The 14,320-nt window shown below is 55.9% G+C and overlaps 2 protein-coding genes and 1 long non-coding RNA gene across 6 annotated transcripts; 1 reads left to right on the top strand and 2 right to left on the bottom strand.

The window, feature by feature from the left end:
• Window positions 1-250: 250 nt before the first annotated feature.
• Window positions 251-2,441, bottom strand: CDK2AP2 (cyclin dependent kinase 2 associated protein 2). Of its 2 annotated transcripts, none has more exons than XM_060607422.3 (4): window positions 1,758-2,441; window positions 1,360-1,460; window positions 1,140-1,272; window positions 251-775 (listed from the first exon to the last, which is right to left on the bottom strand). In XM_060607422.3, the coding sequence occupies exons 1-4, from the start codon at window positions 1,837-1,839 to the stop codon at window positions 708-710; spliced, it is 384 nt and encodes a 127-aa protein (XP_060463405.1). In that variant the 5' UTR covers window positions 1,840-2,441; the 3' UTR covers window positions 251-707. The 2 variants fall into 2 exon arrangements, with proteins under 2 accessions (XP_060463405.1, XP_060463406.1); XM_060607423.3 differs by lacking the exon at window positions 1,758-2,441 and adding an exon at window positions 1,627-1,743.
• Window positions 1,645-9,460, top strand: LOC144612998 (uncharacterized). Its single transcript, XR_013550284.2, has 4 exons — window positions 1,645-1,729; window positions 3,306-3,710; window positions 8,277-8,546; window positions 9,064-9,460. It is a non-coding gene; the product is annotated as an uncharacterized LOC144612998 (long non-coding RNA).
• CABP2 (calcium binding protein 2) lies at window positions 8,992-14,320 on the bottom strand. Of its 3 annotated transcripts, XM_078433738.2 has the most exons (7): window positions 13,229-13,368; window positions 12,485-12,667; window positions 11,878-11,908; window positions 10,429-10,563; window positions 9,929-10,038; window positions 9,668-9,815; window positions 8,992-9,102 (listed from the first exon to the last, which is right to left on the bottom strand). In XM_078433738.2, exons 1-7 carry the CDS (start codon window positions 13,283-13,285, stop codon window positions 9,077-9,079), a joined length of 690 nt encoding a protein of 229 aa, XP_078289864.2. In that variant the 5' UTR covers window positions 13,286-13,368; the 3' UTR covers window positions 8,992-9,076. The 3 variants fall into 3 exon arrangements, with proteins under 3 accessions (XP_078289864.2, XP_078289862.1, XP_078289863.1); XM_078433736.2 differs by lacking the exons at window positions 12,485-12,667; window positions 13,229-13,368 and adding an exon at window positions 14,156-14,320; XM_078433737.2 differs by lacking the exon at window positions 12,485-12,667.

Genomic DNA, 14,320 nt, shown 5'->3' with positions numbered 1-14,320 from the left:
GGTGGCACCATGTGTAGGAGGGCAGGGCTCCCAGGTACTAAAGTTCAACCCTTTCCACAACTGGGAAGGCTGAGGGCAGGAGAAGGGCAAGGTCCCAACCCAAATCAACGGACAGCAAGGGCAAGGCCAGGCCGGGCTCGGCTGCCCTCTCTCTCCCACCACTGCACCGACCCTTTCCCCTCTGTAAGTCTCCTCTTTCCCAATTTCTGCCTGGCTTAGCAGAAGTACCAGACTCAGAAAGACTAAGAGATGAGAGAACAACTCCAAATTATCTTTTATTTATACAAAAAGGGCATATTTAGCAAAAGACACTGAAAAAAGAGTCGCTATGGCCCAGGAGACGAGGCAGGGAGGTGACAGGCCTTCGGAGGCCCTGCTAGGGGAGGAGTCTGGGAAAAGTGGTGAAAAGTCCTGGGTAAGTGCTGAGTGGTGGGGGCCACAGAAAGGAGAACGCTCCAGTTGGATCAACACTGTTGGCAGGTCATGGGTGGGACTCACAGTGACCTCGCTGCTAACTCTTGAAAGAGTCCCAGTTAGTGCTGTCGACTGGAGTGAGAGCGGCCCCCTGGTTCCTGGAGGGCACCCACCACGGGACACAGGACAGGAAGCCCAGGCTGGGAAGTGCAACTCGGGGTGAAGGCCAGGGAGAAGCAGGTGCTCTGCAGTGGCCGGGAAAGGTCCAGATTCGGAGGCGGAGTTGCGTCCTGTTACGTGCGGGCGTTCCGCTCTGTCTCTGCCAGGCACTCTCTGACTAGGGCCCGGGCATGGATGATGCCTGAGGTGGGGATGCGCAAGTGACATAGAGCGACTCTCCACAGTCCCCCCCCCCCCCCAGAGGAAGACCCCTCCCTCTCTACCCCCTTTCCTTTCAGTAAAAAGGACAAGGACTATAATCTAACGAGGGGACTAATACGATTAGAGACGTGGCTAACGCTCAAATCTGCCTTGTTGAAATACAAATGCTCTGGTCCTTCCCCGAAAACGGACTCAATTTCAATTCAATTCAAAACACCTCTCTGGATGGTGATCCTGGCCCTTGTCTAGGCTTGGCTCAGGTGGCCTTCAGATGTCCTTCCCTTCCTCATGAAGGACTGTCCGGTGTTAGTCTCTTGACCAGGGCGGGTGAAGGCCTCACTTACCTCTCTTCAGACGCTCCATGGCGCTCTTGCTACCAGCATAGGTTGGCCGGATCTCTTTGCCCATCTCCTCTATGACCGACAGCAGGTCCGTGTAGGTGCTCTGGGAGCCCTGGGCCCCCGGTGGCTTCATTGCCTGTGTCAAAAGAGGACAGGGCGATGAACTCAGGCCCCGAGGGGACCCCCAGTCCCCATCCAGACGCAGTCCCTCAGCCCCACTCACCTGCACATAACCCATGGAGGGCGGTCCGAAGTCGTTAAACAGGGGTCTGAAAGGGGCAGCGGCTCCCGGCACCGAGCCCGATGGCGATGGGACACTTCCGGCTGCAACATGCGCGAGTAAGAGGTCAGCGCGGGGCCAGGACGCCTCCTCCCAGCGTTCCAAGCCCCCGACCGGATTCGCCCGATTCCCTCCAAACGGATGCTTCACTTCAGGAGCTCAACTTCAGGGACAAACCCCTCCCCCTGCACTCCACCACCTAGCCCTTACGTGACCACGCCCACTTCACAGGCCAGCAAACTGAGGCTCAGCGAGGGTAGGCGGCAGGCCCAGTGTTGCAGAACTCAGGCCGTCTTCCCGACCACCCGGGCAGGTGAGCAGGGGTAGAGCTGGATCCTCACCTGTAGGGACCGGGGTGCCGGGCCCAGGGGTGCTGGAGCCGGGGGTACTGCTGGGGGCGGGGGCGATGGGTTTGTAGGACATCCCCAACTCCTGGGTGCGGCGGACGCCGGCCGGCCGCTCCTCCGGGGTTGGCTGCTTGGCCGCTCAGCCGCGCTCTGATTGGTAAACCGGCCGCACGCCCCTGGTAAATAGAGCTCAGGCCGGAAGGGTAGGCGGGCACGAACGCTCTCTCACTCCCTATTGGCGCGCGAAGATGTCACTCGAGCCTCCTCATTGGCCGAGACCGGCCCCAACAGGCCGCAACCGCTGCTGATTGGCCTCCGCCTTTCGGGGCTCGCACCTGTCTGCTCCGGATTGGGCGGTGGCTGACGCCCTACGCAATTGGCGAGTTCGCGGTCCAGGCCGGCGCGCTCTCAATCCGATTAGTCCCAAGGCCCGAGAGGCGGGGCCTCGGAAGCCGGGACCCTGGTCCGGTCCGCCGCGGTTCACGCGGAGGGGTCTTCCCGTGTGCGGGCGCCGCCCTAACGCTTCACTCGCGCTGTTTTGCACGTCGGCTGCGCTCCGCCTGGTCACGGTCCAGCTGGGGCTGTTATTGCTGTCGCCGCCACCACCGAACGCGCCTTTCTACCGCTCTGGGTGCCGGAGGACGCAGGGCTTTGACGTTCGGAGCCCTGCGTCTCACCCCGTGCGCTTTTACGTCACCTTTCACCGGTTCAACACCCTTTCCCCGGTCCGCGCATGCGCCCTCCTCCTAAAGCCTCCGTTTGTTCCTATGGCAACGGGTCCTTCACCAACGCTACCACCGCGCCTGTGCTTCTCATTTGCCTAGTGCTCAGGTCCAGGCTGGGTCTCAGGTCCGAGGGCAACCTCAGAGACCCCTCAACCTGGCCCCCCAGACCCCAAGCCGGTGCCTCATACTGACAATAGCAGGAACAGCTCACCTCCGTTGACTGCTCACTGCAGGTCGGGCCCTGTCCCAAACTGGTGATGAGAGCATCGACTGGAGTTAAATAAGCTGATGGTTCGAATCTCACACTACCCCCACAGGCGATGTCCTCCTGGGCAAGTTACTCCCCTCGGCATGCTTGGGTTTCCCCGTCTTTTAAGAGGCGGACGCTAATAATAACTATCTTATAGGGCTGTCGTGTGGACAAATGAATATTCATTCTCCTCTTTTCCATCCATTTCTCTACCCAGACCCCTCCCCTGAAATCTCATTCCTCATATATCATATATATATATATATATCTTATATATTATATTATATTATATTATATTATATTATATTATATATCTTATATATTATATATATATCTTATATATATATTATATATTCCTCCTATATCTTAGACTCTCCTCCAAACACTAACCCTTTCTCCCACGCTACTCTTCCTCAAAACTTTTCTGGCCTCGCATACCCCTCATGCCCCAGGTCTGTAGATTTTCCTCCTCTGCAGGACGTTCGTTCGTTCGTTCGTTCATTCATTCATTCATTCATTCATTCATTCATTCAACAGACATTTTTCTGACTCTATCCTTCCTCCCAGGCCTTGTGCTGGACACTGATGATATGGAAATGAACTGGCCATGGCTTCTGCCCTCAAGGAACTCTTAGTCTCAAGGAGAGACGGACAGGGAAGCGAAGGCACACAGTATATTAAGACAATGGGAAGTCTGGTACAGGATGCATTGGAATTTGGAGGAAGGAGCCTGCTTGGTGACATCACAGAACTCTTCCCAGAGGAAGTGGCATTCAATTGGCGAATGAGCAAATTAACTGTGATATATCCATATAATGAACTATTATTCAGCAATAAAAGGAAATCATTTTTCTAGCCATGAAAAGACGCAGAGCGGCATATTGCTAAGTGAAAGAAGCCAGTCTGAAAAAACCATGTACTGTATGATTCCAATTGTAGGGCGTTCTGGAAAAAAGGAAACTTCTACATAAGGTAAACAAATGACTGGTTGCCAGGGGTGATGAGGGGTAGAATTAAGTAGCTGAACAAGGGATGTTTTAAATAATTGTTTAAAAGTTTATGTATTTTTTGTAATGTTCTTTCACATTAAAAATTTATTTTTTAGTGTTTATTTTTGAGAGAGAGACAGAACACAAGCGGGGGAGGGGCAGAGAGGGAGGGGGGGAGGGGCAGAGAGGGAGGAAGACACAGAATTCAAAGTAAGCTCCAGGCTCTGAGCTGTCAGCACAGAGCCCGATGCAGGGTTCGAACCCACAAACCGTGAGATCATGACCTGGGCCGAAGTCGGACGCCCAACCCACTGAGCCACCCAGGCACCCTGGACTTTTTTTTTTTTTAAGTAGCCTTCAAACCCAGTTTGGAGCCCCATGCTGGGCTTGAACTCATGGCCCTGAGATCAAGACCAGAGCTGAGATCAACAGTGGGATGCTCAACTAACTGAGCCACCCAGTCACCCTGGGGATTTTTTTTTTTTTAAGGCATTGAAGCTATTCTATATGATACCGTAATGGTGGATACAAGATATTAAGCATCTGTCGTAAAGAGTAAGCTTTATGCAAAATTTAAAAAATCATTTAGGAGGTCAGGGGATCCCAGGATGGAATGAAGAATGTGACAAAAGAGTCTAGCTGTTTTACAAATGTACGAGATGGCCTCACTGAAGGGGCGGGTGACTAAGGTGCTAATCTGGAAATGAGTGGATCTGTGACAATGAAGGAGCACTGTCTCTAGTTGAAGTGATTTCCTGTGGGGATGTGGGTTGACAATTTTAAAACCACTGTGCACATACACGGGAATTAAAAAGTAAGTAAATGAACATGGATGATTTCTTATTTTTTGGACGAGAAGTTACTTGTAAGCAAGGGGAGGAGGCTAGCATGATCCATGTAATAATGGGTCGGAAATTGGAGACATTAATATGAACTCGTGTTTAGCTCAATATAGATACAGTAGATTACATACAGAAATATTTAAAAATTGTATATACACAGATTAGTGTACATGCATATCTTCTCTATCAACTGAGAGAGCCTATAAGCAATATAGCACCCAGATCTTGGCTTCTTTTTTTTTTTTTTAAGTTTTTTTTAATGGTTATTTATTTTTAAGCAGAGGGGGGTGGAGGGACAGAGAGAGAGGGAGACACAGAATCCGAGGCAGGCTCCAGGCTGAGCTGTCAGCACAGAGCCTGATGCAGGGGTCAAACTCATAAACCACGAGATCATGACCTGAGCTAAAGTTGGATGCTTAACTGACTGAGCCATCCAGGCGCCCCCCCAGATCTTGGTTTCTAATAGCATTCTCCAATAAAGTGAACCAGCGTTCCTTGGAGAAAATGGCTAATTCTAAGACTGGGGCAGAAAATAGACAAGATGATCCTGGAGCATCTTATACTGCTAGAAAGTAAGAAAATGGTGAAAAACAAACGAATGAACGAACAAACAAACAAACAAACAAACAAACCCAAACCCACCACACCCCCAAATCCCCAAACCCTCAATGCCACCATGATGGGGGTATGTCAAAGGGACACAGGAGCTAACTGAAAGGGCTCCCAGTGGCCCAAACTGGAGGAATATGAGCAACAAAATTTTAAAAAATATTGGATTATAATTTGTATAAAATAAATATCTATGAGCCCTTACTGACATGTATTTCTATCTCTATTTCTATCTCTGTCTCATCTATCTCTATGTCTAATGGTTGAATAAATAAAGGGAAAGAAGAGACAAATCTATATAGAAGAAGTCCAAGTAATTTATGTAGAGACTCTGTCCTTAATGAGGTGGACTGTAACCCCTCACCCCTTAAGTGTGGGCTTTGCAGAGTAACTTTCTTCCAGAAAGTGTGGTACATAATGGGAGAAAGAAAAAGTAATTTTGTAGTATAGAAACCTGACAAACACTACCTCAAGCCAGGTGATCAAGGTCAACATCAACAGTGAAGTCATGTTGATACTGTGTACCCTTGATATGATGGGATGAGAAGGGCACTTTACCTCTGTGGTCTTCCTCCTACAAAAACCCCGGACTAATCATGAGGGGAACATCAGACAAATCCCAACTTAGGGACTTTCTATAAGATACCTGACCAGTGTTCCTTAAAACTGTAAAGATCAGAAAAATGAAACAACATAAGGGAAGGCTGAGAAACTATCACAACCAAGAGGAGTTTGAGGAGGCATGATGCCTAATGTAATGTGGTGTCCAGGGTGGCATTCTGGACAGCAAAAGGATAGTCAGGGGGAAAATTACGAAATCTGCATAGAATATAGACTTTAGTTAATAATTACGTGTCAGTGTTTATTAATTGCAACAAATGGACCATTCTAACATAAGATATTAATAGAGCATGATGGTTAATTTTAAGTGCCAACGTGCCTGGGTCGCAAATGGCCAGATGTTTGGCTAAATGTGACTTTGGGTGTGACTGCGAGGGTGTTTCTGGATGCAATTAACATCCACTGAATTGGAGGACTGAGTAAAGCAGATGGCCCTTCCCATGATGGGTGGGTGGGCCTTATCCGATCAGTTGAAGACCCAAATGGAGCACCGAGGCTGAGTAAGAGGGAACTTGGCCTGCTTGAGGGTCGAGGCAGGACATCTGTCTTCGAAACTTTGCTGGTCCTCAGTCCTTCAGGCTCAGACTGGAACTGAAACACCAGTTCCCCTGGCTCTCCACCTTGCTGACTGTCAACCTTGGGACTGCTCAGCACCTATAATCACCTGAGCCAATTCCTTACAATAAATAGCTACACACACACACACACACACACACACACACACACACACACACATGTCTTCTATTGGTTCTGTTCTCTGGAGAACCTTGCCCAAGCTGGCTGTGGTGGATTGTATACAGGAACTCCCTGTAGTATCTTCAAGGTACTTCTGTAAGCCTAGAAATGTTCTAAATAAAATAAGTGGATGTAATATCTTGATGTGGGTGATGGTTCCCTGAGTGCACACACATGTAAAAATTCATTGAGCTGTACATGTAAGGTTTATACACCTCATTGAATTCTATAGTCAGCAAACTATTTAAAGTGGACTTAATTGGGGTGCCTGGGTGGCTCAGTCGGTTGAGCGTCTGACTCTTGATTTCGGCTCAGGTCCTGATCCCCGGGTCGTGGGATGGAGCCCTGAGTCTGGTTCCATGCTGAGTGTGAAGCCTGCTTGGGATTCTCTGTCCCTCTCCCTTTGCCCCTTTCTCCCACTCACTCTCTCTTAAAAAAAAAAAAAAATCAATAAAATGGACTCAATGTAAGTCTGAGTTTACAGTTTCTTTTGGAAACCCAGAAGATCTCATCGCTCCGGCCTGCTCCTGCTGGCCACAGCCTACGGGGTTGGGGGGCAGGTGCCCCCACTAAGTGGAGAAGGGGCTCTTGGCTCAGGACAGTCTCTGTCCGCTCATGGTTTCTTCCCGGCCCTGGGCCCTGCTCCAGCGGTTACTCTGTTGGGACTTTCTGGGCCAGCAGCTTTTCGGGGGTAGGAAGGCATATAGGAGATTTGGAGGAGCTGTGGGCACTTTGGGCGGCCAATTAACACCATCCCATCGCCATCCCCTCCCCCTCCCTCCGCCCCAACCACAGAGCCTGCCAGGCCAGGAGCCCAGGCCAGGAGCGGGCGGCGGGCGGCGGGCGGCGGGCAGCAGACCCTCAGCAGGATTCCGGTCGTCCCCTGACACACGTCCGTCACCACCCCCAGCCCCTGCAGAGGGGACGGACGATGCCTTTTGTGCCAGCAGGTGGAGGGTGGTGGCAGGGAGGAGGGATGGTGGCGGGGAGGGGGGGGGTGCCGAGCCCCCAGGGAAGCTCTGGGGCTGGGGCAGCTCCTTCTCATCCCCAGGCCTGCCAGACTGGCAGGAGAGATCCCCTAATTGAGAATTAGGGATTAATTGGGATCTGCCGGGCGAGTGGTGCTGAGACCGCTGCAGCCAGCCCCGGCACCTCGGCGTCCAGGCTCTGGGCTGGGCAGGGCGCGGGTGGCCCCCTGCCCTCTCTGTCCCAAAGCCATCTTGTCGGCAGCAGCGATGGTGACGACCAGGCGGGGGCGCTGTAAGCTCCCTCCCCTTCTCGACCAAAAGGTCAAGGCTCCCTCCCGGCAGGTGGGAACAGCCGTGGGTCAGGCAGTGCTCTGCGAGGCAAGCCTTTGCTGCAGCTAGCGGAGGCCAGGGCCCAGCTCCACGGTGACTCGAGGCACCAGCTTGTCGGGGCTGTGATTTTAGAGTCCCGGGGCCTGGCTGTAAGTCCCACCTCGGCTTCCTCCTAACTGTGTGTGATTCTATGCCAGCCCTCATCCTCCCAGAGCCTTCTGGTGCCTGAAGAAGCGGCTGGATTAATCTGGGGGCGATGGGGGCGGGGGGGGTGGTGTCACGGCCAGTTCCTGAACAGAAGTGTGGCAAAACGCAAGTAACGCTTTAGAAAGAATAATCTGGCAGCACGTGCTGCATGGACTGGGCGGGGAGAGACGGCGGTGGGGCCGTGTGACCTCTAGCAAGGCTGCTTAGACTCAGTGTCTTGGTTTCCTCCGTTTGCAGAATGGGGCTCTAAGGACCACGGCAGCGCTGGGGCGAGGGGACATGTCATTTGGGTCCCCCCGGAAGCAGACGCTGAGGTGAAGTCAGGAATGCAAGAGAGAGAGGGCGAGGAAGCGGGCTTAGGCAGCAGAGCCTCTGAGTGGACGCCGACCTGGCCCCTGCCGTGCTCGGGCGTTTGAGGCGGGAACCCCAAAGCTGATGTGTATCCGAAGGGGCCCGTCTGTCACTCACTCCTCCCAGCTGACCTTCCAGCTCTTTCTCCCTCCCAGAGTACGTGAGGTTGGCCTGGGAAAAGCCCTCACTCCCTTGCGCTACCCTTTGTTGTAACCCCGGCCCTGACGGGAGCCCTTTTGCGGGATGAGGGGCCAGTGCACATCCCGGCTCTGGGAGAAGCAGGTGGCATTTATTCATCTAGGGACGTTTCCTGATACTGGCTCTGGGAAGGGCCCAGAATCCAGAAAGGGCCCCTGCCCACCTGGAGTTCACGGTCGAGGGATCTTATAACTTTTGGGGGGCCAAACACTGGGTCCTCCAGGGTAAACAAATGAGAAGCAGAAGCCATCCCCTCAGGCTCCAAGACACTTTACTCTCACAGAGACAGGGATGGGCAGTGGGGCTTGGTGGGGAAGCGGGAGTGAGGGTGAGGGCGGGACAGGGTGTTGCCCACAGGCAGGGTAGGGAGGCGGTCGGGGGGGGGGGTAGGGGAGGGTCAGCTGGAAGCAGAGGGTTTCCGGGCACACGCTGGCAGGCAGTGGCTGTGGTCCCAAGTCCCGTCTCCTGCCTCCAGCTTCGGTGCAGACTCAGCGAGACATCATTCGCACAAACTCTGCCGGGACAAAGCCAAGGTTGCGGGTCTGCAGTCTGGACCCCAGTAGGGGTGAGACCAATATATTGGCCTTGAGGTGGGAGGAAGCATGGCCCAGGGCATAGCCTACAAGGGAGTCTTCTGGATCTGGGGAATGGGCCCCCAGGCGAAGAAGAGGGGCTTTGCTTTATGGACAAAACAAAACGAAACGAAACAGAGAAACAGCAGCAACGACAAGACCCCCAAACCTCGTAACTGAACCTGTTTTCCTCTTTGCTTTGGCTGCTAGGAAGCTCAGGAACAACTCTGGGAGAATTTCTACATACTGATTTTCCTTGGCTTCCTGTCATTATTTAACCCTTGCTTTCCCCCTCGGGCAACGCGGCCTAGAGGAAGAACGAGGTTCTGGTCAACTCGCCTGGCTTCACTCCCGCCTCCCTAAGAACTGACTGTCTTGTCCTGCTCCCGGGGAGAGGGCACAGAGTCCCTAGCGCACGGCGCCGATGCCCCTTTGGTCATTTCCTTGAGCTCTTAAAAACCTCCGGGGGTTGTGCTGGCGCTAAGCGCGGAGGGCAGTGGGCGGTACCTTCAAAGTCCACCAGGCCGTCCCCGTTGAGGTCAATGTCGTGGAGGACCTCGTCCACCTCCCGCTGGCTGAGGCGCTCCCCCAGCAGGGCCTTGAGGGCTGCCCGCAGCTCACCCAAGCTGATGCGGCCATCCCCGTTGGTGTCGAACTGTGGCAGCGTGGGTCGAGGCGTTGAGTCCCCGGCCAAACCGCGCATTCACTCAGCCCTCCGTCACGGCAGACCCGAAGCCCCTGCCCTCCCTCCAGCCCCAGGGGCCGCACCTCCCGAAAGGCATCTCGAAGCTCCCTAACGCCGATCATGTCTGCAGTCTCTGCCAGCAGCTTGGGGCCCATCAGCTCAACGAAGTGCTCGAAGTCCACCTTCCCGCCACCTGGGGGCCGTACCCGTCAGGGACCCCAGGCAACCAGAGACCCGTGCCCGGCCCCGGCCCTCCCCTGCCCTCCTCTCCTGGCCCGTGTCCCTCTCCCCTGCCCCATTAAATGGGTCCTTCCCTCTCGCGGGGCCCCATAGGCTGGATCATCTGCTCGGTTTCCTCATCTAACAAGTGGGGATAACGGTCCTTGCCCCCCCCCCCCCCCCGCCACCTTGTAGGGGATGGGGAGATTCTTCAGAGGCAGAGTAAGCGCCTTGAGAATGACCAGGGTCCCCGGCTCTGGGGGCCAACCTGTGGAGGCATCTCTCTTCCCTGGGCCGCCCAGCTGCTCAAGCCATGGCCATGGCCCCCGGAGAACTGGGCTTGGGGCAGGTCTGAGGCACATACTGATTTGCTGTGAAATCTCGATGAGTTCCATCTCTGTGGGCATGTAGCCCAGGGTCCGCATGCAGGCGCCCAGCTCCCGGTAGCCGATGTAGCCGTCACGGTCTCGGTCAAACTCCTGGAAGGCGATCTGCAGCTCTGCCGGGCAGGGCGGGGTCAGTCCTTCCCACTCGTCCCCCCGGACCCCAGCCTGGACCAGCACACCCTTCCTTCGTCCTTTGGTCGAATCATTTCCTCCTTGTAAACATCAGTTTCTCTTTGCTGTCTCAGGGCCTTTGCATGTGCTAGTTCTTTAATTCGTTCTTTCAACAAATATTTAAGGAGCATCTGCTATGTGCCAAGCTCTGCTCTAGGTAGTGGGGATAAGGCAGGAAGGAAGGAAGGAAAGGAGGAAGGAAGGAAGGAAGGAAGGAGGAAGGAAGGAAGGAAAGGAGGAAGGAAGGAAGGAAAGGAGGAAGGAAGGAAGGAAGGAGGAAGGAAGGAAGGAAGAAGGAAGGAAGGAAGGAAGGAAGGAAGGAAGGAAGGAAGAAGAAAGGAAGGAAGGAAGGAAGGAAGGAAGAAAGAAGGAAGGAAGGAAGGAGAAAGGAAGGAAGGAAGGAAGGAAGGAGGAAGGAAAGAAGGAAGGAAGGAAGGAAGGAAGGAAGGAAGGAAGGAAGGAGGAAGGAAGGAAGGAAGGAGGAAGGAAGGAAGGAAGGAAGGAAGAGGAAGGAAGGAAGGAAGGAAGGAAGGAAGGAAGGAAGGAGAAAGGAAGGAAGGAAGAAGGAAGGAAAGAAGGAAGGAAGGAAGGAAGGAGAAAGGAAGGAAGGAAGAAGGAAGGAAAGAAGGAAGGAAGGAAGGAAGGAAGGAAGGAAGGAAGGAAGGAGGAAGGAAGGAAGGAAGGAAGGAAGGAAAGGAAGGAAGGAAAAGAAAGGAAACAATCCCTAACCTCATGGAGCTCATGGAGCTCACATTCTGGAACACTCTTCCCTCTTCTGGTCTTCGGGTCACCTGCCCAAGAAAGTCTTCCGTCTAAATTCAGTCCCCTCCAGCCCATTTGTTCATTTCTTTGCCAGCGCTTAGCATCGTTTGTACTTGTTGACTCATTGACATCTGCAACCCCCCCCCCCCCCCCCCCGAGGACATGGGCTGTATCTGTCTAGTTTGCCACACTCCCTGTGCCCAGCACAGGGCCAGGCACGCAGTAGGCACCCAGGAGGCGTTTGCTCAATGAACAAACATAAAAGGGAAGTGAGACCCACCTGGCGAATGAGACCTGGGGACTGACAGCTGGGGGCTCTGTCAACTCCTCCCCGTTCGGTCTCGTCCCCATCTCTCTGTGATCTCCTGCAGCCCTTTTCTTGCCCCTAGTTCCTTCCTGGTGGAGACCACCGAGGCCCCACCCAGTGTCCCCACCCTGTGCGCTCCACCCTTTGTCCACCCCTCTGGAGACTAGTCTTTTCCAAAACGCTTTACCTTCGATCTCCTCTGGCCGCAGCTCCCGGTCCTGGAGGGGGGGTGGCGCACAGAGAAGTTAAGAATCCCCTGGACCACCCTGACACCTGCGCCCCTTCCTCTTGTTCTTTGGGGCTCCCCAGTCAGCACCCCCAACATGCACGGGCAGGGCCTGGGTCATCTGACACTGCTCAGGGCTGGTGGCTGCCACCGGTTCCCGCTGGCCTGGGCATCTTGGGCCGCCCCTTCCCTGCCCCCTGCCCAGACCTCTGCCCACCTCCTGCCCCTCCCCTTGCAGAGGTCACAGAGCTCCATTTGCCAGAGGTGGATCTGGGGTCGGGCAGAGACTCAGACACGGCCCTGGGGACCTCCGTGTGTCTCTCTTGTTCTCTCTCTCAGAGGCCCTGCCACCTCCCTGCCCACCCCCTGGGTGGCTGTCTCTTAGGTTCTCTGTTCCCTCTCCTCTCTCTTTCCTGGTGGGTCTCCTTGGGTCTCCCCGCTGTTTGATCCCCTTGATGTTTTCTCCACTCTTCTCTGTCCCACCCCCTGGATCTGTGTGCCTTTGCTCCAAAGACCCCACTCAAGGAGAGGCAGAGAGGAGGCAAAGGCAGGGGCTTGCCATACATACGAGCTGGGTGGCCGCGATGCTGGGCCGCAGGAAGATGCAGGCGGGCCCCACCAGGCTGCTGAGCACCGAGTAACCCTGGGTGCCCGGCCCAGGGTCCCCCTGCTCCTCGGGGCCAGGGCCGGGGCCGGGGCCGGGGCTGTGGTGGGAGCGCCCTGGGGGGGAGCTGGGCCACTGCCAGTGCTCCTGCGGCAGAGCCAGCTGTGAGCTGGGGCGGCGGCCCCTCCACCCTCATTCACCAGCCTCTCCCATCTTTGGAACCGGGCACAGGAGATTGGGGGCCTTCACCCATCAATACTCTAGGCCGGAAGGGTCCACCCCCTTACCGTTCAACTGGGCAAACCGAGGCCCCCGAAAAGGCAAGGGACTGGACCAAGGTTGCTCAGAAAGCCGGTGGCAGAATGGGACCTTCAGCTCCAGCTCTGTACCTCCTGTCTCTGACTGGCAGAGAGCAGGAAGAGCGGCCGGCACAGGGCAGCTGGTTGGGCACCCGGGGGGCCTAATGAGCTTGGCGGGAAGGCCCGGGGGTCCGTGGGAGCCAGGACCGCAAGGGGCCGGAGTCTGGGGCCTTCCCCCGGGGAAATCTTGATTGGTCTAGGGTGGTGGGAACCACCCCCTCCACCCGCCTGCCCTGCTCTACCTCTAACCCCAGCCCGGCCCTCACACAGGGCTCTGCCCACCCCACCTGACCCTTCCAGGCTCCAGCCCAGCCTCCTGGCCTTGGCTTCTCCCCCTTAGCCGTCCTACCTTAGGCCCCCGATGTCGAGGCCGTTTGGCACAGTTTCCCATGGGCTCCTGAACCATGCCAGGCCTGGAGTCCTGGGGGCGGCCCAGGGCTGGGCCTCAGCGGATGCTGTGGGCTCCTGTCTGCCCCCAGCTGTCCCCAGTGAGAGCCTGGGAGCATTGCAGGGGATTTTCCTAGGGTTTCGCGGGGAAGATTGGGAGCGGGTGGGCAGGCGGGGAGCCCTGGGCCCGGGGGCTTGGGTCCTAATCCAGGATTATCTCTGAGCATCCCTGCTGGTGAGGGGGGCCACTCAGGAGCCAAGGCCCCCTGGAAGGCACAGCCTCCCTGCGCTCACTCTGAGGGTCTTCTGGGCACCTCCTCTCCAGCACTTTCTCCCCCAACCCCTACCCCTAATCTCCCCCAATTAGGAGAGACTTAATGTCTTCAGAGGCAGGGCCCGGACACGGGAGGAGGAAACCAGGTGCCCAGGGTGCCAGGGCGGGCTGGGGCACCTCTCCCCTCAGAATGGTGGTATGAACTCGGCAGGCCCTGCCCCTACCGCCTGTCCTGAGAGGAGGCCGTCTTGGCCCGGTCCAGAAAGCTCCTGACCCTCCGGGCCAGGGCCCTTGCTCTCACCTTAGAGCCCCTGGCCAGCCTGCCCGCCCTCGGCACCTCTGCCTGGACCAGCCCCCCGACCCTGTACTCAGGTGAAGAGCGGAAGGGAGACAGCTCTGGGTGCTGGGGGCTGGACGTGGGCTTCGGTGAGGGCAGAGGTGGGGAGAGACGCCAGCTTCTGTCCTGGGCAGCTGACTGACCGGCTGAGCCTTCCTCCCACCTGCACATCCCGGGGCTCCTCCCTGAGCTCTGCCCTGGGTCTGTCCTATAGGGTCCCGGTTGCGGCGTGGGATCCCCCTGCTCCCTCTGGTGCCCCACACCCCTGTCCCCTTTACCTGCCCGTAGGCTGCCTGCACCCGGGCCTCCAGTTCCTTGAGGAGTGCCCGCCGCCTATTGGCTGCTGGGCTGGCAGGGGCCTGGCTGGGCCCTGGGGTGCCCTCAGAGGGGCTGGGGTCCCCCGCGGGGAGACTGCCATCTGCCTGGCCCTGGGGAAGGGCCAT

The sequence above is a fragment of the Panthera onca genome, chromosome D1, assembly GCF_046562875.1.
Source record: "Panthera onca isolate mPanOnc1 chromosome D1, mPanOnc1 haplotype 2, whole genome shotgun sequence".
Lineage (NCBI taxonomy): Eukaryota > Metazoa > Chordata > Mammalia > Carnivora > Felidae > Panthera > Panthera onca.
The sequence above is the reverse complement of the archived record's forward strand: the minus strand, read 5'-3'. Positions and strand labels throughout refer to the sequence as shown.